The following is a 26,537-nucleotide window of genomic DNA, read 5'->3' on the forward strand; positions in this document are numbered from 1 at the left end:
CTCTCACATTTCAATAGGGACTTTTAATTAGATAAACTTTTACTTGACAACTTTAAACCAAATGGAACTCTTCCAGAGAGCAGGTAACACTCCTGCAGATTGAACTAGCATTTAAACTACAGTGCAGATCTCATATTTGGTTTAATATTAGGGACATCTTCAGAACTACTATTCATTTCAAAACAATATTACATTCCTCAGCTTGACTTGGGTATGAATGTCATAGAATCCTCGGCAAAGCTCATGTGCTTCATCCTAATTCACTTGCTGTCTCTACCAAAGTCAGACCATGTACAAGCAAACAGTAAAAATTTTCAAAGACAGAGAAATTAACATTTTTTTCACAACGTTTCATGCAACAGGATTCCAATCACTGTCCTTGAATCAGGCCCTTTTCTTCTCCCATGCTGGAATCTGGTATGCCATGATGAATGCCAAGCACAAATTATTATTTAGTGCAGAAAGTGAAAGTTTCAGATTAAAACCATGCATCTTGCTGATTCTGGAGTGCATTTCTACCCCCCCGAAGTTAAAGGAAAAAAACAAATAGATATACTATATTCTCTCTGGGAAATCTCTAGTTATTTAAATCTTTGCTCTGACACATTATGATGCAGTTAAAGCAGTACCAAGTTACTCGGCTTTTTTCCCTTCAGTGTAAACACTGAACAAAACTGAGGCTACACCCATATGCATAAAAGGTGAAGGTATCTCCAAATGTTACCCACTGTCTGCATTTCTCCCTCAATAAGTGTTGAACATAGAAGCTGTCTGCAGCCAAATATCTAAAAATTGGAAGCAATATACCTTTTTAAAAATACTTTTTAGAAATAAATAAGACAGGCGATGTTTATCTTAAACTGTCAAGAACTTATAAAGGTAACTACAACCATCTCTTCCTTCCCCCATCACTCCTTCCTTCCTTCCTTCCTTCCTTCCTTCCTTCCTTCCTTCCTTCCTTCCTTCCTTCCTTCCTTCCTTCCTTCCTTCCTTCCTTCCTTCCTTCCTTCCTTCCTTCCTTCCTTCCGCCACTTCCTTCCTTCCTTCCGCCACTTCCTTCCGCCACTTCCTTCCGCCACTTCCTTCCGCCACTTCCTTCCGCCACTTCCTTCCGCCACTTCCTTCCGCCACTTCCTTCCGCCACTTCCTTCCGCCACTTCCTTCCTTCCTTCCGCCACTTCCTTCCGCCACTTCCTTCCGCCACTTCCTTCCGCCACTTCCTTCCGCCACTTCCTTCCGCCACTTCCTTCCGCCACTTCCTTCCGCCACTTCCTTCCGCCACTTCCTTCCTTCCTTCCGCCACTTCCTTCCTTCCTTCCGCCACTTCCTTCCTTCCTTCCTTCCGCCACTTCCGCCACTTCCTTCCGCCACTTCCTTCCGCCACTTCCTTCCTTCCGCCACTTCCTTCCTTCCTTCTTGATTAAGATCTGATTTTGGACCCAGCAGAGATTCAACACAAAGTTCAGTTACTACTGATAATATACACAAGTTAACACAGGCTTTAATTATTCTTGAGACTTATTACATATCACTACCCCCCTACTGTAATAAAAATGCCCTCAAAGTGAATGCATTGTACACATACAAGATGCAAATAATTTAATTAAAAATGCACTTTCAACACACAGGCTGTTTCAGAAGATAAAAGGAGGCACATTGGAAGTGAAAGAAGGTAAAAAACTAGATTTTTTTTCTCCTGGTAAACTCAAAGTATGTATAAAATTGGATGCAGTGTCTTTCTACACCCTACAGGCTCTGGATAGAAAAGGAGAGAGTTCTCACCAAGGCACACATTTATCATGAGAAAGTGGTGTACAAATGAGAAGCAGCCCTAAAACAGGCAGGTTGAGAGCAGGCAAGTAAAACACACAATGCCGCTCCACTTCCAAAAAAAAAAAAAAAAAGAAAGGATCACAAGAGCTCATCTGACTCATCTGAGAAGAAACCAATCAAAGTACAATCACTCATTTCTGCCATGGTCTGCAGACAAACTTTCTGAAAGTCCCAAAGGACATCCAAACCACCTGGAAAACACAATCTGTTATCTGTTATTCTTGAAAAGATGCCTTGACTTCTTCCACTGCCTAAATGTTACACTAAGCACCAGTTTTCCAGGTATTTTTCATTCTATAGGCAGACTTGGATTTTTTTTTTGGTTGTTTCCTCACAGAGCAAGTGATCTCCAAGAGACCCAGTGAACTATCTGCTCCCATTGTGACAGGTCATTATCTCATTGCATTATCTCATTGCAGAGCTCAGTTTCCCGGTACATACAATTATGTCAAGACCTGCCAGGATTTGAGGTCTGGAGGTCTAAAGAGGGCCCAGATCTGAGGGGAAGAAGCTGCTGGACTGAATGGCACACAGCTGCCCTTCACAGCCAGGCAGCTAACATTCTGGGGAAGATGGCCAGCTCTACCAGTTATATGAAACCTTGGTATAGTGAACCACAGAGAATTCTCCAGACACAGCTGACACCCTCTTCCTGTCCCTATTTGCACACAGCTATTGGCACACAATCATCTGTGATCTACAGTCCAGTCTTTTAAGTTACTTTATACCTGCAATAAGTCTGAATGCACTATATGCATCCCAGCTGCAGGAACAAGCATGGTCACGAAACATGCTTAGATGGTTTGGTGCTGTGGGAAATATGTAGCTGATTTCCAAGCAGCATAACTCTACCCTGTACTGAAACAATTAAAGATTATGACTTGAAACAAACAAACTAACAACAACAACAAAAAAAAAAAAAGACAAAAAAAAAGGTGAGTGGACAGTGGTGTACAACTGAACAGCAAACATGGTTGTGGTTTTTTTGCTTGGCAAATCTGTTAGGCTCCAATGTCAGAGATGCCTTTGTTTTCATATGCTAGGATATAGAATACCTCAATTTGGCTGTGCTTGATTTCTTAAACTACAGAAAATTTCCTCCAAGAAGTCCTTGGATTGTAAAACAGGAGGCAAGGAAGAAAAGAAAGAAGAGGGTAGATGGTGCAAGTGTTCTTAGTATCTTGAAAGATGTAATTTAAGAATGCCTTTTCAAGGGTGTCCAAATGCAAAAGCTGAAAATAACTAACTCATAATTTATATATCACCTTAGGTGTCACCTCAGGACAGTTCATACCGATAAAGGGAAAACTGTATTTTCGGTCAAATGTCTTTTGCCTTACAGAATCAAAACCCCTCTTCTCCCTCATTCCCTACAACTCTAGTTCTGCTTCTTGGCAAAGGAAAAAGGGGAAGAAGTTTTAGAGACTCTGGTGTTATTGTTGAAAGTTAAACAGACTTAAAACTACTACCTCTTCTGGTGCCAATAACACAAGTAGAAAAAGGGAAGTTATTTGAAAGTAATCAAGCAGACAACATGCTCCATTTGTGAGGTACCTTCCCACTTCCCCAACAAACCCCATCACTGCTCCACTACAGCCTTGTGTTTACTGGCTTTGGTGACATTTTTATTAACCCTCTGATGACCAGGGGAACTCTGAATTCACCAGGTATCACAGGAAATAGTTGTTAAATCTCCTCCATCTTGGACCAAGAAGAGGAATTTTTCTCAGATGTTTCAGGCACCTTCCACTTGAATCTTCCCTATATAAGTAAGAGTAGGGCCGGAAAGTTCTCAAAACAAATTTAAAAATAGCAAGTTGATGTCTTGGCCCATATAGGTCACACACCATTACTGATTTTATTCTAAGAATTAAGGAGTGAAAGAAAATCTTAAGTTACTATAGTAAGGAACAATTGGGTCTAATGACAATAGCAATAGGAAGAAAAAAGGACTTCTGAGGTACTTGTGGCCAGATAGACAAATACACCAGACTGAAGACGACAAACTGGCTATATATAAAGTAGAGCAACAGATCCTGCTCCACAGGCACCCTATTACATACAGGAAGAGCAGCCAGCTATTGCTCAGAGCCAGGTCTCTTTGAAGAGGCTAAAGCCTCCCATATTATTCGAAGCATTCCCTGGGGATCTGACATATAGATCTAAAGGCAGCATTAAAGTTCTCCCAGTGGTGCGAACAATTGTCTTTTGAAATGCTGTTTATCCACAAGAAAGGAGATGTAATTGAACTATTAAGCCTAAAATTAGACCAAATGGCTTTCATTCTACACTCAACAGTATCACAGTGTAAGGGACAATCACAGCTTGCTACTAGATCCAAAAGCTGGATCCATTAAAGCAATAACTGACGCATCCGTTGAGGACTCCTAGGCTTTGTCCTCACTTCTGACTCCAAAAAAGCATAGCAGTAATTTCACTTCTTTCTCAAGCTCTTTTATCAAGGCTATAAAGATTTAGTTTGCTGAAAAACGCTGGATTTCGAATCTACCAAGTACTTTAGAGACTTTCCCACAAGGAATAAAAGCTTTAACAGCAGTCTTTTTTTCACATTGACATCTGAATCTTTTATACAACTTGAAGACACCAGAAAAGTGCACTAGTTATCTAATCATAGGTATGTATAGTACTGACAACTTAGCCAATCACAATAAAATTATCCAGGGTAATAAATTTTAAATTTAAATTCTCAGATGCACAGTATACTGCTGTTCATCTTTAACCAGATTTCCATTTTAACCAAATCCAGTAGCAGCACAGCGAAACAGATAGGTGAAGTGATACAAGCAGTTGTATGAACAAAAAGCCTAAAAGAACTCGTAATGACTTTAAAAATACAGAAACAGTTAAAATGCATGCCATGCAAATTGCACACCCTTTTATGTGTCCCACATGGGTTTTACAGTGATTTAGGTTTTCTGGCTGCAGCTATAAAGTTACAGTAGCAGTCAGCTCTTTATTTTAAAATGCAATAAAAATATATTTAATTGTTAACAAATATCTTTCCAATTGTAAAAAACCTGAGTCACATGTTAAGACTCCCAGGTCATATATACATTACAAAGCTCTGCTGATCTGGATAATATTGTCTAGGGTTTGACTACACATAAGTAAAGAGAAATAAACCCTCTCAGCCAGAAACCCTTTTGAAGGAAAAATGTCTGTGGGTGGCCACAGCCAGATTGACAGGACAGCTTCTTCAGACTCATTATGTAGACAAGCAGCAGAGTGGACATGGTCAGAAGTTTCCTGTCCTGTGGGCATATTGCACTTTTATGTCCGCTTGCACATTAAAAACAGCAGAAGCCATTTCACAGGCACAGTCTGAATTTTCTAAGTACTTTATATCTAGATCAAGTTGTAGGTTCACAGTCAAACTAGAACATAATAATACTGGCTTACAGCTGTCATAGCTCAGCTACTGAGTAAGTTTGTGTGTGGTATGTGGATAGAAAAAGAACTCTATAACTTGCAGAGTAGTTATAAGAGTAGGTATGAATTTATTCAGTGCTGAGGTGCATGGGGGATATCTCCTCCGTGCACACCTTTAAGCTTTGGCTTTCTCTTTTTATCCTTTACAAACTAGGGCTACACAATACACCTAATACATATTCATTTCTTAATCCTCGATTGTCCTTGCTTCATATTAAAATTAGCTCCACGCCCCTTTGCAGCTGCACACTGCTCTTTTTTTTGGTCAGTTTGGTGGTTGTCTGGGGGTCTCTGGGATGAGGTCAGCAATTTTCTCCTTGAATTTTCACCTTGTCTTCTTGTACATGCTCTTTTTAGTCCTTTGACACCTTTCTTTCTGGCTTAGAGGTCCAAAGAATCTCTTTATCCTGTGGTGCCTTCGTCTTTGCATCTTGTTTGTGTATTCTAGCTCTTTATCTTATCTTGCAGTCTCGATCCTTTCTTGCTCTTGTCAGTTCCCCCTCTCTTCTGGTCAGGCATTTCTTTATGCTTAATTCTTAATTTCTCTGTTTCATGTGTTTAGTTGTTTAAAAAAAAATACATATCTAATGTAATACTAAACACCATAATCTTTTTCTGAGTTATAGTCACTGGACAAAGAGAAAACAACAAACAAGGTAGATATTGAAGGTGACAGGCTTTCACTCTGCATCCCTGATATGCCTCAACTGAATAGAAGATTCTGTCCATCAGGGAAATGGACAGTCTCCTGCACAGGACAGAATCCTGCACAGTCTCTGCAGGATTACACAAACCAGCAGGACTTAGGATAGCTGACCTCTCATTTCCCTCTCAGTTTTATCTGTGTTTGCAGTACGAATTTCATGTGTATCAGGGCAAGAACCATGCCAGATGTAAAAAGAAGTCTTTTAGCTGAGTCCTGGATTTTCTACTTCTCTTCTGTGAGGAATGGTTTGCAACCTTTTTTGAGAAAGAAAAATAAGACAGATTGTTGGGGAGGATGAAACAGGGAAACCTTATGAATGTGATTGGCAGAAGATTCTGAAAATATGAAGCCTAGAATCGAAGTAGAAATGAAAGCCTGCTTTGAGTCATGATGCTGAGTACTAGTTACTATATAACCAAAGAACAATAGCCTAGCCAGCTAAAGGAGAATCCCTAGTTGATGAAACAATGTCCTTCTGCTGATAGAGAATCCAAAGGTCAAGAAGCAAGGGAAGAATTTGTAAAGCTTTTAGAGTTTAAAATGCAACACTGTATGTTAATATGGTGAAACTTATAGGCTGCATGTAAAATCTTTAGTGGGTGTATCTTGTAGTGATTGGTTACTAAGAATTAGAATATTCACTATAGAAAAAGAGATATTGTATTGTAACAAGAACTACACTCTCTGAGCTTTTACTTCTTACCCCTCTCTCAGCTCTTAGTTCTTACCCCTCCCTAGTTTTCCTTGCTCTCTCCCTCTTGTTTTTCCCTCTTTCCCCCTCTTACCCGTCTCTTGTCCTCCCCCTCTCTCCTAAGAACTCCCTGGTTTTTCCCCGCTCTCCCTCTGTTGCTCTTGTTTCCTCCCTCCCCATCTCTAACCTCTCTCCTCCTGCTCTCCCCACACTCTCTCCCCTCCCCCCGGGACCACATGGATGCCGAGGCTGGTGATGGACACGGGTCTCTCCCTCTCTTTATCCTTATAATAAATTGCTTATACGTGAACAGCTTGACCCAGGAGAAGTCTCTCACCGTGAGCGTTTTGAACACCAATAACAGATGAACCACATTGTCTCAGTCTGACTGGTAACATCCTTGTGTCTTGCCAACCTGTGAAAATTTCACTGTCCTTTACTGACCTATGCAGAGAGTTGAGCTGGAAGGTGGTTGGGGCAAAAGGTACAGGATATGAGTCAGCAGCACCTGCATTATAGAAGGATGGTGAGAATTAATAAATTCCACTTTAAGTGTAGAGGACATCAGTTGACTACCAAGCCTGATTCTGGATCTACTAAGCATAAAAGAGTGAAGTGAATCCCCAGATGGTCTATATTAAACTAGGTTCTGCAAGACTCTTGGTAATCCTGGAACTCGTATAGTCTGTTTTAATAAACAAAACCCAGGGCAGAAACAGCTTGTTTCTAACAGGAAAATGCGGTGTGGACGGTAGTCACCTTCCACAAGGTCAAAGCTGAAACTGAAGCAAAAAATAGGAAGTAGTCATTGAGGGAATAATGTTAACTTTCCCTTCTAGAAGAACAGAAACTCCACAAGCTTCATGCTTGATGTTGACAGATGTAAATAACACGCATAACCAAAGAATACATGAAGATTATGCAAAAAACTAGAGAGATCGAATACGAGTATTCCTTCCTCCTTATCTATTAATTGAAATAGAAGAAAAAATAAAAGCAAACCCTGGAAAGCAAGGGTTATTCCCCAGGTTTACATCCCTATGTAGATCAACTACAAATAGCAGGGGATAAGTATTCCCCTTGCTGTCATAATCAATGACTTTATAAATACACTGCAAGTACATACATATTTTGCCTTTTTCAATCAACAGTTTAGACAGTTCTCTTATCAAAGGACAAAGTCTTGAAAATTCCTAGTAGAGGAAAAAAATCCTGGCAAGAAACAGACTTCAAGCAAGGAGTTTTTTTCCAACAATAGCAAGATTTAATCCAGAATGAGATGATATTTTCAGTTCTATCAATACAGCGGTAGAATATTATCTTCTCACTTTTCCAAAGTCTTCGAAGAAAGAAGAACTCAAAAGTTTGGGGTTTTTTAACTGCTTCAACATGTCAGTTGTTCTTGTTTGTTTGTGTGCTTTTAATAAGGCAATTATAAAAGTTATTTAAATTTACTACAACTGACTTAAAATGATCCACCAGTATCTTACAGCATACAAAACAGAAAGGTATATATAGACTTCAAATGCATTGTATATAACACATTTTATCCAAAATAACCAAAAGGTTATATAACAAGATTGAACTTGCTCTGCAGAAAAAGTTTAGTTAATCTTGTCGATTCTTCATTTACCCAGACAGCTTCTTAAGTATTTAATTTTGTTCATGCAGCACTGCTTCTCAATGCATAAATGAATTACAGAGCCAAGACACTCTATTGCTTTCCCTTCATTATGCTTTACTTAGGTCTGTCAGGAACTTGTGCCTTCACCTAAGCAGAATTCTTCTTACCTAACTGAGCCTCTAGCACATGCCACTTCATACAAAGCTGTCCCTACATCTAAGCCTGATATTTAAAGAATGCATGTAAATACATGTCTGGTTTTCACTCTGCATACAACAGACAGCAAACAAGACATAATTTTTGGCTGTTAGTTTAGAACACAGAACACTCATAAGGTTTCTTTACATGTCTTGTTCTTGATTTCTTATTCAAGTAATTTTGTCACAATTCATTATTGATTTATTTTTAAGTGGGAAAACTGTTTCAAGACTCCAATGCGGCTGGCACTTCTTTTCTTTTAAAGCAGTCTTGCTAGTTTTATTGCAATATTTGATTATCTCCATTTAGATGGAGAAAGCACAGAGTGCAATACCTTGTCCTTTACTGGATTTTGAAAGCAGATTCCAGTGAAAGTAATTAAGTACATTCTATGAAGAAAACTGTGGATTAGGACTCAACATCCCCTTTGATTTACTGATTAATGAGCACAGAACAGGCTGTCCAGTAAGAACACCAAAGACAAGAAACTACCAAACACAGATAAATACAGAAATGGTCTTTACCAGAGAAAAAATATTCTTGACTAAATAATTGTATCACTGCATGGTAAAGAAGCCCTGTGTATGTTCTTCAAAGGGCACAACTGAGTTTGAAGAGGGATTAGAAAACATTCACATCTTCATCCTACACACATAGCTTTACACTTGAGAATATTCACTATTTAGTATAATTCTGAGGAAGCTCCTATAAGGTTTATTTAGGTGCTCAGAACTGAGGAAGAGCACTGGCATACTCTAAAGCAAACTAGAACTGCTCAACATGAGCTCCAAATCTCTCTGCAAAAGTTTGTTGGATACACCAGTAAATTCCTATATGCATCTGAAGTTCTATCACATTAGCTGTTCTTAAAATTCACCCTACCCAATCTCAGAATCACCTGTAAATACAAGGAGTATTTAAACAACAGCATCCTTGCTATGGGTTAGTGAATCTATTGTGTTTGTGTGGCCATGCTTTGGTAGTTGGGGGTGCTACACAGGTGGCTTCTGTGAGAATCCTCCATGTCCAGCAGAGTCAATGCCAGCCAGCTGCAAGACAGATGCGCCACTGGACAAGGCAGGGCCTATCAGAAATTATGGTAACACCTCTATGATAATGTAGTTAAGAAGGAAAAAACAAGTTATTGCTCAGATGTAACTGCAGCCAGAGCAGAAAGGAGTGAGAATGTAAGAGGAACAACTCTGCAGATACCAAGATCAGTGCAGAGGGAGGGGCAGGAGGTGCTCCAGGCTCTGGAGCTGAGATACCCCTGGCAGCCCATGGTGCAGACCATGGTGAGGCAGCTGTGCCCCTGCAGCCCATGGAGGTTCCCTGGGGATGCAGAGATCCACCTGCTGCCTGTGAAGGAGCACTACACCAGAGAAGGTGGAGGCCTGAGAAGAGGCTGTGACCCCAAGGGAGGCCTGTGCTGGAGCAGGGTCCTGGCAGGAATGTGCAGATCCATGTAGAGAGCTCACTCTGGAACAGGTTTCCTGGTAGGACTTGTGACCCCATGGGGGACCAACACTGGAGCAGGCTGTGTCGGAAGGACTGAACCTCATGGAAGAGTGATCCACACTGCAGCAGTTCAGAGTGAATTGCTGTCCATAAGACAGACTCATGTTGGAGAAGTTAATGGAGAATTGTCTCCTGTGGGAGGGACTCCACAGTGGAGCAGGGGAACAATTCCTCTCCCTGAGCAGTGGCAGGAACAATGTGTGATGAGCTGACCATAAGCCTCCATTCCCTGTCTCTCTGAGCCTGTGAAGGAGGGACGTGTGAGGGGAAGGTTTTTAAAATTTATTTTATTCTTCATCATCCTGCTCTGATTTTGTTAGTAATAAATTCAATTAATATCACCAAGTTGAAATTTTGCTTGTGATGGTAATCAGTGAGTGATCCCTTCCTGTCCTTATCTCACTTCACAAACTTTTCACTGTTTGTCTCTCCTGTCCATTTGTGGAGGGGAGTGATAGCAGTGAGTGCCTGGCCTCCAGCCAGTGTCAACCCACCACATTTTACCATTGCATACAGTTTCCAGGACCTTCCAAAAAAAATATGAGTAAAGTTTTTCAAAAGCATTTGTGTTTAGATACAATGCCATTATAAATAAAACCTAAGAGATAATACTGTCACTGCTCCCTACCTTTATTATGGCTAGTGGGTTAAAAAACTGTCCTGACTTTGCAGAACAGACCTGCTTTCTAAGTATTCTGCCAAGTAGGAAAGAGTTTTTCCACACCTTCTCCCAGGCACTGATGATAGATAGATAGATAGATAGATAGATAGATAGATAGATAGATAGATAGATAGATAGATAGATAGATAGATAGATAGATAGATAGATAGATAGATAGATCTTTTCCACCCTTTCTCTTTGGCAACATTATTTTAACACAACACCAATTACACACATGTTAAACAATGCAGACAGTTCCTCAGTGGACTGAGTCTCAAAAGGAACAGAATGACAAATTTCAATCTGGTCATTTCAGGATCTTTTCTCCTGGGTTTTGATTTGCATTTTTACAAGTGCAGAGTGTCTGTGGGAACAATGCTAAAATGATAAATTCATAATGGGGACCAAGCACTGGGCTTTATTAATCCATAACTGCTGACAGTGACAACCCAGTGAAGAGAGAAAAGTAATTGATTTAACAAGCAAAAGGCAGTCTCATTAAAGACAGCAGTGCAGGCACAAGCACAAGCACCTCTTTTTGTCTGTGTCCCCTTACTCTACATGCTTCCTAGTTGGCAAAATGAGGGTGGAAAATGCACATTTGTCACAGAGAGAAACACCTTATTTCAGTCTTTTAAGTGCTCATCTGTTTTCTTGTTTTTCAATTAAAATTTAATCAGACTAAGTGATCTTTTAGAAAGGCAATCTGTTAATTAACCCATAGTAGACAGCAGAAATCATGCTCTTCAAGTACAATCTCAATTTATTATCCAGAAATAGCTCTCATTAGTCAGAGACAAGAAGGGGGGAAAGTTTTAAAATACAAATTTAGAAGACATATGCTCTACTCTGGTTTTAGCTTGTTATCTGGAGATCATACAATACCATGCAATAAATGCAATAAATCATGAATTTAGAGGAGATGTAACGAAACATCTTTTTACATGCCTGAACCTGAAAAACATAAAACTCTAATTGTGGCACAAATATAATATTTATCAGTCTGGAAACTTCAGGACACAGTCCAGGGGAAACAATTTGTGACCTTACAGACATAATTTTGTCCTCTAGTAAAATCCTCTTAGTAAGAGAGGAGGAGTTCAGAGATGTTGGGAGGAAGTATTTATTCTTTTAACATTTTCTGTGGCTCCATTCAAAGACATGTAGGAGCTCTTCGTCAAGGACGGACACAATGCTAAGTGCCTGAGAGATAAATGGTGATGAGCAAACCAAATTATTCAGAAAGAAAGAACTCTACTGATAAATAGAAGACTAATTCTTTTGCAACACAAGCTTGATTTATTTTTTCTCCTGACAGACTTCAAACAAGAAGGTCTTCAAGTAAGGTTTGAGCCATATAGAATACATATAATTTCCTTTACTGAATATACTAGCAGTCCTACAAAGTAGATGAATTTCCATACTGACTTTGTAAAGCCTTAAGTCCACATTGAAAAGAAGTACAAGTCAAGATTACTGATTTTGTAATGATAATTTGTACTCCTTATTTGTACCAAGCGCAATTCTACTGAAAATTTACAGATGGCTGTTACATCTACAGCTACAGACATAACACAATAACTGTCCTCTTTGGATTAAGCAAATTTTGCATGAAAATATTCCATCTGACAATGGAAACAGAACACAAATCTGAGCAACATGGTCTAGTGAAAGGTGTCCCTGCCCATGGCAAGGGGGCTGGAACTAGATGATCTTTAAGGCTCCTTCCAAACCAAACCATTCTATAATTTTTTACTTTTGTTTTGTAAGAAGCAATGCAAGACTTGAATTTGTCTTTGCAGCTTTCCATCACAAGCATCTATTTTACAAAACAGTGTTTTAAAAATAGGCAGTATAAGACATTTTCAGTCAAAACACATATATGTGTTTTCTAAAAGGACCTCACATTGGGCACGAGTGTTTGTGGAAATCTGTTGTAGTCTGCCTAGACATGATTCGCATATTGCTTATTGATTTCACGGTCTGCAATGAGTTCTGTTTTGCCTTTCTCCATCCTCATGGAAACTTTTCATTGGTTTCCCAAACTATCTTTATTGAAAAGAATGTCCCAAATCTGAGGCTTCATTTTTCATGCAGTAAAATTCAAGAATAAAAGCACAGAAGGATGTTCATGCCAAACAGGGTTGGACTTAAGCACACTTTCTCACTAAAGCGAACTGAGGCCAAGCTAGCATTGCTTGTGTGAATTGACAGAGAAACAGAGTAGTTAGCTCTTTGGAAATATTTGTTGCTCTGTCTATACCAGGAAATCAAGCATGTGATCAAGCCTTGAAGAGAAAGTGAACTTAACACCACTGATCAGAAACCGAACAGTTGTAAGATGCTACATGGTGGATTTTGAGGGATTTTGGCTAATTCGAACCATTGAACCATTACAGTTGAATAAAGCTTTCCCTCACTACCAACCACTGCTGTCCTGCTGCTAATTTCTCTTTGACATAATGACTAGTTAACAACATGCTTGATTAAGGACTTCCTGCCTCAGATGTGGAAAAAAGAAGACTAGGGGTAAACTACTGTGATGAGAGAATTAATTAATTCTGCAACAACCCCCCAAGTTTTGAAGTAGTTTCTATTTTAGAGTGAAACATGAAGTCATTGAGATTTAGGTGATAAGAGTCCATAAAAAACCAATTTCAACAACTGGAGTTCTACTTCTGTTATGCCATACAAATAGGTGTTACTGTTTCCTTTGGAAAAAACTGTCTAATCTGGAGGGAAATTAACCTCTTAGAGGCATGTAAATATTTTTACAGTATACACTGTTTAAGACTTTCTTGTGTATGATGCATAGCATGGGCAGTTAATTTTCCTATAAGCCATAATTCATAGGACAAACAATGTGAGGGATATTAATGGAAAGAGACCAACAAGGTTATTTCCTTTTTGTGACTTTCTGCAAAGTTAAATAATAAGTGAAACTCTTAATTCAGCAAATAAGTTAACTGGAACTATTTTGTCATGGCAGAATTGAATACTGAAGCTTCCCTATTTGTGATACTTCCAGATCCTATGCTTCAGCAAACTAATGTTGCTTAATTTTATTTCTCCTTTCAATTTGTGTGCAATGGATGTAAATACCAACCATTTTGAAGAGGCATCTGGCTTTTTTGACAGATTATGGGTATAGAATTTAGCAGTCTATATGGAATTTTCCCCTATTAATTTCAGGACTAGATTCCAGTTTTATGAACTACTTAATAAACTATTTTGATGAAAAGCATATTCAGTGCTTTACCAGCATTCCCTTGCTCTTTTGATTAATGCAGTAATAGAAATGTTTCCTTTTCACTTTCTTAAGATCCATATAGACATGTTTTGAAGACAAATTAGCTAAAGGTTATTGCTGCATGGGAACTGGAGCTGTTATACAGATGCTAAGTGTCCCTACTTTTCATTGGCCCATAATCATTCTCATTCAGAAATAAAACCTATCAGACTATGTCATAGATTTCATTAGTATAGCTAATTTTGTGAGTTTCTGTTCAGATATGCTTATAACAAACTTTGCCTTGGATGGGAAAAAGAAAAAAATAGTATTTCAACAATTTTTATGTTGCATCAGCTGAAATGAAGACATTGGAATAATCTATAATACCAGATTAGGCTTCCTTCCTATCTAAATACATACATGGTGACTAATGTAGCCAACTCCCCTTTAGAAGGGCTTTGGAAAATGCTGTTGTCCCCATTTCAGAGATAAGAAAGTGGAAGTAGAAGAGTCAAGAGTTTAATCAAGCCCTCACACCAGCTGGTGACCTATGTTAGGCATGGTTAGAACCAGACAGTGTTTGCATGAGACTTTTGCAACAGAGCTGGTACTGATTGCATAAGCAGATGGTAAGCCATGCAGCAGTTTGTTTCCAAAATAATACATTTCAGGTCAGTTGCAATTGATTTAACTAGATTTAAATGAAACCAAAACAGTCCTATTGTCAATAAAAACACAGTTTATTGAGATGAATTTACTAGATGCAGTGTGGTTGGACAGCAAATGTTGACATTACACAGGAGAAGTAGAAGAGGAAACTGAGTTTGAAATGAAGCTTTCCACCACCCCCTCCCCCCCAGCCCATCACAATCTCAGTGTATAAGAATAGTTAATTAGGACAAATCAAAACAGAAGTGATCCAAGCTTGACAGCTTTGTTTACAGAGGTCAAATAAGATTTTCAACTCAGTGAGTGAATTGAAGCATCAAGTAACACTGCATACTATATTCTCTCCTATTAAAATATGCTTCAGGTTAAGAAATTTACAGAAAGCTACTTGTTTAGAACACTCTAAAAACTCTTCAGTTTCTTAGGCACTAGAAGGAAAATGTCATAGACTTTTGGTTTCATAAGCACTTTTGGTTTTCATCCCCAAATTTCAATACAACTTTAAAGGTCTTGTTTCTCTGAAGACATGCTAGAAGCTGCTGCCTAAGCATGCTAGTAGCATCACACACTTTATTTCTTATTTGACAACCTATCTTAAGGAGAAACGGGTACTAAAAAAAAAAGGCAGGTCCATGTAAAACAACTTACTTCACTGACAATTCAGTGAGCTTACACATGCTACAATAAAAGTCTTGCTTGTCCCAACAGCATCAAATAAACACACTGAAAGTGATCAGACTTGGGTGGAACAGAGGACTACTTGTAACAACATTTTTAATCAGGTAGACTTTTGGACTACAGAACAGGAACAAGAAAAAGACACACTGTTGGCTATTAACTCTTTAGGGGACTACCTTCACTAAGCCACCTTGTTAAGCCAAACAACCAGGTTTCCAGGGTCAACCAAAAACTTTACATAACCTCAACCACACCAGTCTATCTCCCTATATCATTCCTGTATCAGGCAGCAGGACAAGGAGGCAAGGCAATGCATACTTCCAATGTCAACAGGGACAGAGTGCTTTGTATGAACAGCAAAGTGATGGGTTTATCTTAAGGGGCCTAACAAGGGCAAAAAACCTGACACAGAAAGGCTCTTAGCTTTGAGATTTCTGTTATTATGTATTTAGCTTTATCCAGGGCTTAACCTGAAATAAAATATTTTTATGTTACTTACCATAAATCTCTTCAACACTAGATTAACTCAAGACTAATCTTTGAGGAGGACTGGGGAAAAAGTGGAGGCTGCTCTGAACAAATGTTTTCAAATACAGAGATCTGCTGGCACAGTTATGGCAGGCTAGAAGTAAGTGTGATCAGTACCTGAGATAACAGACCACGCAACAGTCTGACCTAGACACTCTCAGACCTGTAATAGCTAGGTTTGCCTAGTCTACTTCTTCTGGTGGGTGAGTGAATTAGTCTGGCAATAACATCAATTTGCTGCTAAGAGCTGGCTGTACATTAGAGTATTTCTTAAATACAGTTGTGTCATCATATATATAAACCCCAGGGGTTTTTTGCAGAAATTGTATAACATTAAAAAACACACACACAACACATGCACTGGAACATAATCTTCTGCTATTTTAATACATTCAGCACTATATTAATTGGTACACAGAAGGGGCTTTCGTCCAGCTACTAACTGACAGAAAGCAGAACAGATACTGCCTTCAATAATTCTCCAATAATCTTTTCAGTCCTGTACCACATCTAGTTCCTAGTCAAACCCCACTGGTAAACTAGAAATTGCATATATCCTGTAGAAAGAATTTTAAGTGAAAAAGTAAGCTTAGTCAGCTGAAAAATCTTTCTACTTAAGGACTACCGAACCACGCACACTTTCAGATTCACAAAATTTCCCATACATTTCCCATTTACAAAAACAAAATTTTCCCTTACATTTACATACAGTTACAGTGAACAGGTAACATAATACAAATTGCAGGCAAAGGGTAATGTACACATTGATGTGTGCCAGGTAATTAACAGACTCTGTGCCCCATCACTTCTCAACTGTCCCATCCCTGAATATGCATGAAAGCCAAACTACTTTGTCATATTCTTGCTTCAGTACTAAAGGCAAGAGGGATCAACTGGCAGAAGTACCATAGTTGTTGCCTTCTGTTACTCTTTTCCTTCCTAGCCTGGATTTCCTGCAACTGACATCTGTGACTGTTCAGCAGCATCTATTACCTTCTCAGAAGCTAAGACAGAGGAAGCACATTTTTAAGTAGAGAACCCTCAAGCTTAAAAGTGTCTCACACACAAGATGCTAAGGGAGTCAACAAAACCACAGAAAAGCTGCAGTTACCTCAAATAAGTGAGACCGTTTTTCTATTCACAGAATTCAGCTGAAAGCACCTAGCCAATGTCTAGCATGAAACTACTTTATGATGCTGTTTCTCCACTAGGACACAAGAAGCAGCCAGCTGTGAGGATATCTGTCCAAGTAACCAAATGTCTAATTGTAGCAGAGCTGAACAAGTATTATTAAAACATGCAAATAAAGCCAAGGCACTCTCAAAGTTTGACTTATATTTTACTTCCCCTAAATATAAGATAAAGACATCTATTCTCATTTCATTAATCAAGACGACAACTTTAGGACCTTGTAGAGACTATGCAACAACTTCATGAAAAAGCACTGTTATCATATAGTCAAAATACAGTTAAGACACTACCTGAAAATCTAGTATTACTGTAACAAACAGAGACACAAATAGAGACACAATGAAGATGACTACTGGGTTTGCTGCTAAACAGAAGCAACTTCAAAATTTTTTGCTCTCTTTCCCTTCCCTTGCCTTCTACCTGAAAAATCCATAAAAATTTGGAAGTGGACAAGTAGTATTTTAAAAGGGCAACTGATAGTGACACAGGTTAAAAATTTTTAGAGTGCACTGATAAAAATAAGAAAGAGTGAAGCATAAACTCCAGTGCCCTTCAAAAACCCTTGTGCCAACAAGGCAAGTTTTGATTGCCCTCTGGTCATTCTGCAGTCACGTGCACACAGCTTAGGCCTGAAGCCTTAACTGCCAATCACAGACTATTATAGATCAACTATTTAACTTGATTTTAACATATTTGCATTACAGTCTGTAGCTGTTTAACAGCAACTGTAAGAGCTGAGCATGTAGTAGGTTGAATATTCCAGCCAGACTAATGCAAGACAGGCTAAGGGAGAAGTTGATATCACAGTGAGCATGATTAGATCCCTTCTCTTTGTTCAGCTGCTTGGCTCCAAACACCTTCCCTGTTTCTTTGGTGCCTGGAGGAGACTCATCAATCACTTCTATTACAGGCCAGAACTAACTTACTTACAAACTACTGTTTCTCTAGTGAGGGACCAAACATGATTTCTGAGCAACTTTCCTCCAAAGCTCTTTTACTACTTTCAAGTAGGCTGGAAGTAGCAAAGAGGAGCAGCAATATGAGCATTTGGAGGTCACACAGAAAAGTCATCACTGATAATTTGGTATTTTAGCCAGGTTGCCAAAAATACTGTATCCTATCTGACTATGCTTTCAACTTTGGGACCTTCATAACCCTTTGCAGAATTATTTTCAAGTTCCATCAGATATTACTCACTTGCTGCCATTTTCTGACAATCTTATAACTTACTTTGCAGTCCAAACGAATGTTAACTGTCACTGTTAGGAAGTATCAGAATTCAGAGACCTGTGATAGGTCCAGCTGGGACATTTTTGCACCTCTTGAAATCTTGGAGACACGCAGGTCTGGGTTTTGTTTCTCAGCAGTTGGAAGCTTACAGTATTTGCAAGATGTTGACACAGAAAAAAGTGAATTTAGTATTTATCAGTTTACTCAATCACAAACTGTGTCTACCTTTTCATTAAGGCAGAAATATAGTTCTACAGCCTGGCTGATCTGTAGCAATTGATCCCACAACAGAGGTTAAAAAAAATAGGTCCATCGTAAGAAACAGATACACATATGGCTGGAAAAGGAAATACAACCTATCATTTGTTTCCTATTTCCTTTTTATTACTCACATTTATTTCTCCTAAGAAAATCAGTGCATGAGGTTTGATTTTAAAGCATTTCAGAAGCTATTCTGCACCTAAGAGTGTCTTTGATACACTTGAGTTCACACAGTACAATGCAGGGAAAAAATAAAATAACTTCCTTACTGATTTGACCATAAATACAGCAATAACTAGGGCAATACATGCCCAGGAACAATCTCTCCTGCCCACAATTCAAGTGTTTAAAGAAATGATCCAGTAATGCTAGAACCAGCAGTACTGATGACCTGACAGAATCAAGACAGAAAATAAAGGAATACAAAGCTCCTCAGCAGGCAGAGCTGGCAAAAATGCAGAATACATATTGCATGCTTATTTTAAAAGTTCAATCGGCCTCAAAGTGTGGTACTCCTGAGGTGGTCTGCAGCACCACAGGTGCTTCAGGTTTGACCACAAGTGGGATTTTAATTTAACTGAAGAGTGCAACTCTTCCACTTGCCCTGTTATCACATTCTATTACATACTACAGAGCACACTCAGTTTGTGATCTGAGCTCAGATTGGACTAAACAAAGCCCAGACATACTAGTACTCCAACCTACTCCAGGAAGAAATTTAACTACATGTTCGTATGTATTCAACCCATAGAATCAAACAAGTGCCAGGACAAAATAAAACCTCTGCAAATCATAGGTACTGTGATCAGCAGATTCACAGTAGCAAAGTGCAAAAGCATTCTCCTTTGCTCCCCAGATGATCGGATTATTTACTGTCACTTCCAGCTTGTTTCTGGATTGTATATTACTATGTTGACATCTATTTGCACTACCAGCAAGGAATACAACTGTTATGAAAGCCAATAGCATTCAGAGAAAAGCAAAGCAATTAACTGTGTTTAATTAGTATTAATAGCAAAAATATAAATTTGTTTTTATAAAGGAAATCTGTAGGAAGTCATCATTACACTGTATCTTCACTGGATACACAAGGTATCTTGCAAAAACCATATAAACAGTATGAACCAAAGCATAGAACAAGCTGTTGATAACTTGCAAAATTACTTGCATGCCATGGTCTCTACAGCAGAGCTTGCCAAAAACACACCTAGTAGCAGAAGGTAACATGTAAGGTAACACAAACATTCTGTTCTAAGGTAACAGAATAACAGCATACTAGGAACACTCAAGGATTGAGTTCATAATAGGAAAAAGGAAAAGCCCATAGCAGAAAAATTATAGCTTCTGATCGATTGCTATTGCTCCACCAGAGTTGCAGTGTATGTGCTATCAGCTTTGTTTAACTATGGTACAAGAAAGTTCAAACAATTTAATGGTTAAACAGGGAAAAAGGAAAAAAAAAAAGAAAAAAAAAAACCCACAACAGAAAAGCATGCCTGCTTACATTTGGCTTTAAGTAGACACACAGAGAAAAAAGCTGTGGAGTAATGCAGCTGGATATCAGGAGTAATTTCTTTACAGAAAGGGTTGTTAAGCATTGGAATGGAATGTCCAGGAAGGTGATGGAGTCACCATCCCTGGAGGCATTCAAGAAACAACTGAACATGGCACTCAGTGCCAGGGTCCACTTGACAAGTTGGTGTTTGGTCAGAGGTTGTACTCTATGATCTCACAAGTCCTTTCCAACCTAGATGATTCTGTGCTGCCTGTCCTCAATTTTTTTCTAATGCTGCAGTGGCAATATCCATTACACTCTGAGGCATCTTAGCCATGGACAGTGACCCTATATTTTCATCTCAGTTAATACCTGCTGAATTTAGAGGATGCCTAATAAAGATATAAAAAAAAATTAAAATCTAGGAATACCCATTTCACAAGCATAAGCCTTAATTTACACTGTCAAGTTTTTATGTGAAAGATACTAGAAGTAGTTAACAACTTTGTTTCATCGGCAGAATGAAAGACACTTGTCCTTGTCTGAAAGGTGCTCAGCTTTACTTTGTTCAGCCTATGAAAAAGGCTTAGCCTTGAAAGAGACAAGTCAACTGGCATTCCAGATAATTAATTCAGTCCCCTATTTATCCACCCCACCTTCAAAATCTTCAATGGAAGGAATCAGGAAGGTAAAGAGCAAACAAACCCAAGAATCTCATTTATGCATCCCGTGAAGAACACAAAGAAAGGAAAATACTATGAAAAAGATGCCCCTATTAACTTTACACTGAAAACCAAATCACTCTACAAAGCCTAAGCAAAAGCCACCATCTCTGTTAAATGAACAAAGCACTGAAAACCTAGTTCAAGTTTTTAAGGAAACGAGTTTGCAGAATCTCTCAGAAGTATTGCACATAGATTTAAACCTTCAGGTAGCAGCTTGAAGGCAAAGCAATGTGGGAAACAATGTTCAGAATCATAATATTTTAAAAATTTCACAATTTAAGATAAATTGCAAGAATAGTCAAATCTAGGAGGAAGCTTCACCATCTTCAAACACAAAAAAAAATCCTGGAAATGAACTTGTAGGTACTTGTGAAAATGAAGACACTTTAAAAAATAGGGGAGAAACTACTGTTAAAGCACTGAACTGTTACTTCCTTTAGCATAAACCATGTGCCATGTATATTCCAGCAGCTATCCTTAAAAGTCTTCTAAAATGTTTGTTCACAGCACTGGGCATTAAGGCTAAACACTTAGGTTTCCAAAGTTATATCTCTAGCCCCTTTAGACTCTTGTATGCTTTTGTGGTGGTTTTAAACTTTTCTACTTTTTTTTCCTAAATGCCAAACCATCATAGCTTTCGAAATAAAGATGTCAACTTTTTTGTTCTCATACTTCTTTTCTGAACTATTTGTTCTCATACTCTGTATGTTTGTCTGCTTCCCTTAAACACAGCCCGCAGTTTCTCTGTTCATTTTACTGCGGTTTTGAAAGTAACAATTTTCACTCATCTGCAAATGATTGCCTTTCTTTTCACTAGCCTTGATGTTTATCAAAGGGAAGCATATCGTATTTTCCGGTAAATAACACGTCGCCCAGGGTAGGCAAACCTTTGTTCATGTGAATAGACATGAGGGTCAAGAGGCCACCTCCTAGCATGAATAGCTCCTTTATCATTAAGCTGATGTTTCACAACCAGGATGGAGCAATAAAGAGTAAAAGTAAGGAACTGGAAAAGAGGGAAATGACTGAATCACCTCATATTTGGTTCAGTCTTCCAAACTCCCTCCTACCGAAGCATAGATAAAGGTGTCATTACTGGATCCCTGCTTTGCTGCCCTTCCTAAAGAGTCCCAGGACTTAAATGCCACTGAAACAAATGGCAAAGACAAGCTGTAGACTTGTATCAACAGACAAAGCTGTTACACGACTTTTAAGATTCTACAATGATAATAAATATGGTTTAGTGACATTAATACTAACAATGTTAATTTCTGCATATATTCCAAAGAGTTATATGACATTTCTCTTCCAAAGTAATTGTACGCAGAGATGTGAGATTACACAAGTTCCTTGAGCCAATACACAATTGTGGTTAAGGATCTTTGGAGGCTTAAATAATGTGAATAATGTGACTTCTCAGCCACACTTATATTTGAGCAATCAGGTCTACCCAGAAGAACATGGACAGGCAGAAACCAGCCTATACACTGCCTAGCGTGAATCAACTTTAAAATCAGGGTCTACATAGCATTATTCCAAGAAGCGTTTAACTACTTTCTTTACCCCTTAGAGTTATGATAAGTACTATGGTATAAAATGCAAATGGATTCTTTATATGAGAGACTCTTAAAAGTTGCTTTTAAGCAAATTTATTTTTAGGCATTTCTCAGGGTCAAGGGAAAAGGCTTTCTTTTTAGCATATACTACAATACTCAGCTTGTAAATTTCCACAAGTCTGTTAAACAGATTTCAATAAACATTTATTGTGGTATATTTCTACTGTAATATATTGTGAAATTTTTATTAGGAAAATAAACTTTAGACAGTATTTGACCAAATACAGACCACTTAATAATCAGCTGAACTGTTGGTACAGGGATACTGGTCTGTACGTGAGCTGAGAATCTGTGCCGATAACCTACTTGTCTTTCAAGCTACAGATCTAGCTTTGTAGCCATTCCACACAGTTTCCATTGCACTTACAGCTAGCATTTGGCTCAAACGAACACATGAGCTAACCTGGGTGGGGAACAAGGTCAGCAGAGAGACCAATCTCCGAGTAAGTCAGTCCTTGTCACCTTTCAGGCTCCTTCTGGAAACATTGTTAGTTCAACTTGAACATTTCTTGGCATCCTTTCATTTTACCAACACCCATTTAAAATTCTACAGTTGGTGATATTTGCGAAGAACTTTATCCAGTATGTTTTAAATGGGGTTCTTAAACAGAACAGAGAAGTAACAGCAAAGCTCAGCATGGCTCTGTAAAGTCACATGAACATCAGCAGGGAGCAAAAACAGAGTGAAAGATAAAGGCTTCAAGATGAAATCACCTTTTAAAAAAAGAAACAACAGCAGAAAAATGAGTTAAACCACGCAAAATCCCAAGAACAAGTTTAGGGAGTCCATGGAGAAAGCTAAAGGAAGAGGTTCAGAGGAACAAGACAGAAGTGGGGATGAGGATGGGTGGGGAAGTGTTAAAAGCCTGTTTTTCAAATCAACAACGTTCTGGATTTATTATAAGAGAATAAATCTGGAGGTTTAATAAGACAAGAGGATGATAAGGATTTGTGAAAGAGATGCTTTAAAGATTCGGCAGAACCCAAAAGAAGCAGCATTGAGTGGCTGAGAAAGGACAGCTACAAAGACTATTTCTGGTATACTTTACAGCTTACTCAGAAGAGAATCCTGTTGTCCTTACATGATTGCCCCATCACAGTTAGCTTCATCTAGGTTAGATTTCACCCTGCCATCGTCCTCTGTCAGATGTGACACCCTTCCCTCTTTCCCATCACTTCCTACATAGAATATGAACAGGCACAAAACTGTAAGTCTAAAAGAAAGCAGGCAGTAAAGTTTGCAGTTACCAGTAAGAGTGAAATAAAGGCAATTACATTTGAGCTAACCTGATCTCAGGATGACAACAGAGTATCTATGTGGGATCATCAGACCAGCAAGACTAGATGTGGAAAGTAGCTGGAAGTGCACAAGGAAACCTCAAACCATGTATGAGACTATCACCAGGGTCTAATGCATTGAAGGGCGTGGAGGCTCAGGGATCTGCCACCACGTGGTCATACCTCAGCCCTGGAGGGGCAGAGGCAAGAGAGGAGAGATGCCCCTCTAGATTAGAGCAACCTTGTTCCCACAGGCTTTTGCAGCCACATATTGGTGCTGTTTAGGTGCTGGCATTCTGATAGTGTGTGGGGATTGATGTCACCCTTGTTCAGCCCGCATTTACCGTTCATGTACCCTTCCTAGAATGTTCTCCCTTCCCTTAACCCCCATTGGCTCTGTTTTTCCACATTGTTCCACCCCTGTTATCCCCTTGGTTCCCCCAACCCTTATCCACTCCGCTGCACACCACTTTCCCTTGTCCCTATTGGACCTCGGCCATCAGATCCGCCCCTACTGCCCCTCATTTAACCCTGTGCCCTTAGCCCAAACCCTGTTGTTCTTGTTCCTGTGCCTATTTGAGGCTGTGTTCAGTAAAACAGCTGTTGAATTGTCAAACGAGAACCCATCCCTTTGTCTTAAACTGTCAGCATTTTCTACAGTGTACTCTGGGCTCAGAGAACACTGCTCACTCTCTGGGATCTTGTCGCGGCACGCACCATAACAGAAGAGGGAAGGGCCTCCACATTTTTTAACTGTCATCTTGTGTTTTAAGAAAAAAAAACCAAAAACAAGAAAACTTTAACTTTCTGCCACCTCAGGATTCATTGTGATGTGCATCATGGGAGAAAACAAACGAACATAAAATCCCCTAATGATTCCCTCATACCAATATAATTTTCATCCTAAATTGAGGCAGAATGTATACTCTGCATTATGTCTGCAGCAAGTTAAGCATGCCAGGCACATACCAATCCAAACAAGTTTTTTTTCTTGAGGACATTAAAACAGAGTAAGATTTCATTAAGGCTCCAGAACAACAAAAACATATTCCAAACACATAGCATGTCTTTCATTTTCCAGCATATATTATAGTTTCAAACCTCCATCCACCTGTTCCACTAAATACCACAAAGACACTTAACAGGGCATTAACATGATAACAGTAAGGACACTGCCACCAGAAAGCTCTTCTATCTGAAGCAGACAGAAGGAAGCCACCACCAACTGAAGAAAGTGAACTTAAACCACAAACTTTTAGGATAAAGAACCTATACTCTTCTAAGCTTGCACAGTATCGATGACACCCAGAAAACTACTAAGACACTTTGCCATTCTTCTGTATTTGAGCATTTTAATAGACTTCTAGTGAATTTGAAAATAAAATAATTTTTTTAAAAAATCCAAAGCATAATGAACAGAAAATCTACTCAGTATAAGCATTTCTAAAATGAAAGTCCCAAATGGCTCATTCTCACCACTGAACCCCCACATATCTGGGCAGCCTGTATTTTATAGTTCGCTATTGCTTGCCACGACATTTTAACGGATTTCATGTTCATAAGAAGGCACTAAGTTTATATTGCTCTCGAATTTAATACATGCTATCGATTAATAATTAGTTTTGAAGAGGCATTCTGTCAGATGAGCGAGATAGGACGATTATCAACTCCTTATGGCTTGGAAAAAAGTCAGTCTCCTAGAGTATAACAGCGCAAGAATTGCGAGCATCCCTCCGTGAGAGCCGTGCACCCTTTTCCCCAGTTACCCCGACTGACCTCCGGGACCCCCAGGCCCCTCTCCAGCATTTAGCAAAGGAAGAAATAAAAAAAAAAAAGAGAAAGGGAAGAAAATCAGACCAAACACAAGAGGATCGAGACACTTGAGTTCACCTTCCCCTTCCTCTTAACACAACATCCATTGAGGCAGAAGTAATCACCCAGGGTGCTAAAACAAGAGCCGAATTCACGGGACGCCGGGTTGAGTGAGCAGCGGGCGGGAGCACTCCCCGGGCAGCACCTCGGGCCAGACAGCTGAAATCAACCCCCAGCTCCTTTAAGACTCAGAGAGAAAGAGAAGGCAACGCAAACCTATTTAAAGGCTCTATCATTAAGTAGTTAGGACCGATTACGAACGTAGATTTCCCTACGCTCCCGCTCAAGGCACAGTTCTCCGCCACCGGGCTTTGTGAAGGCACAGACACGGTCGGGTTGTGCCGGATCTCGCCTGGTTCCTCAGCCCGCCCGCCCACGGGCGCGGGGTTTTCCGCTCCAGGGCGCCCGTCAACACCTGCTGCTGCTGCCGCCGGCACCCCCCGGCCCCAACCCCGGCCCCCGGCGCCCGCTGTACCTGCAGGATCCTGTCCAGCCCCTCTTGGCCCAGGCAAGGGAACTGCTTGAGCAGCTCCGTCTTCTGCCGCTTATAGTTGTCGGTAGCCGAGCGCCAGTGGGGCTCCTCCAGCACCTCGAAGATCGCCGCCCCAATGGACAGATAGAAGATGATGGCCGAGGTCAGCAAGGGGCCCCTGTCCACCATGGTGCCGGCGGTAGGCAAAAAGGGCGGGCGAACCGCGGCGGGAGCGAGCCGGGGCGGGTGCCCCGCTCTGCGGCCGTCGGTGCCCAAAGCCGCCCTTGTCCTTCCCCTGGCACCTCTGCCTATCCCGGCCGTCCGCCGTGGCTCCTCTCCCGGCTGCTGCCGCGTTCCTTTAGCGTCTTCCACGGTCCACCCCGCTCCCCTCCCCTCCCCTCCTCTCCCCTCCCCTCCCCTCCCCTCCCCTCCCCTCCCCTCCCCTCCCCTCCCCTCCCCTCCCCTCCCCTCCCCTCCCCTCCCCTCCCCTCCCCTCCCCTCCCCTCTCCTCTCCTCTCCTCTCCTCTCCTCTCCTCTCCTCTCCTCTCCTCTCCTCTCCTCTCCTCTCCTCTCCTCTCCTCTCCTCTCCTCTCCTCTCCTCTCCTCTCC

At 40.0% G+C, this 26,537-nt stretch overlaps 1 protein-coding gene across 1 annotated transcript in view; it reads right to left on the reverse strand.

Moving 5' to 3' along the window:
* Positions 1-26,324, reverse strand: part of KCNK5 (potassium two pore domain channel subfamily K member 5) — a 33,827-nt gene extending 7,503 nt beyond the window's left edge. The window contains exon 1 of the mRNA XM_058835637.1: positions 25,932-26,324. Within this exon, the coding sequence (XP_058691620.1) occupies positions 25,932-26,117 (186 nt within the window). The 5' untranslated portion in view covers positions 26,118-26,324. The remainder of the gene's footprint in view (positions 1-25,931) is intronic.
* Positions 26,325-26,537: the final 213 nt, after the last annotated feature.

This window comes from Poecile atricapillus, chromosome 3, assembly GCF_030490865.1.
Source record: "Poecile atricapillus isolate bPoeAtr1 chromosome 3, bPoeAtr1.hap1, whole genome shotgun sequence".
NCBI lineage: Eukaryota > Metazoa > Chordata > Aves > Passeriformes > Paridae > Poecile > Poecile atricapillus.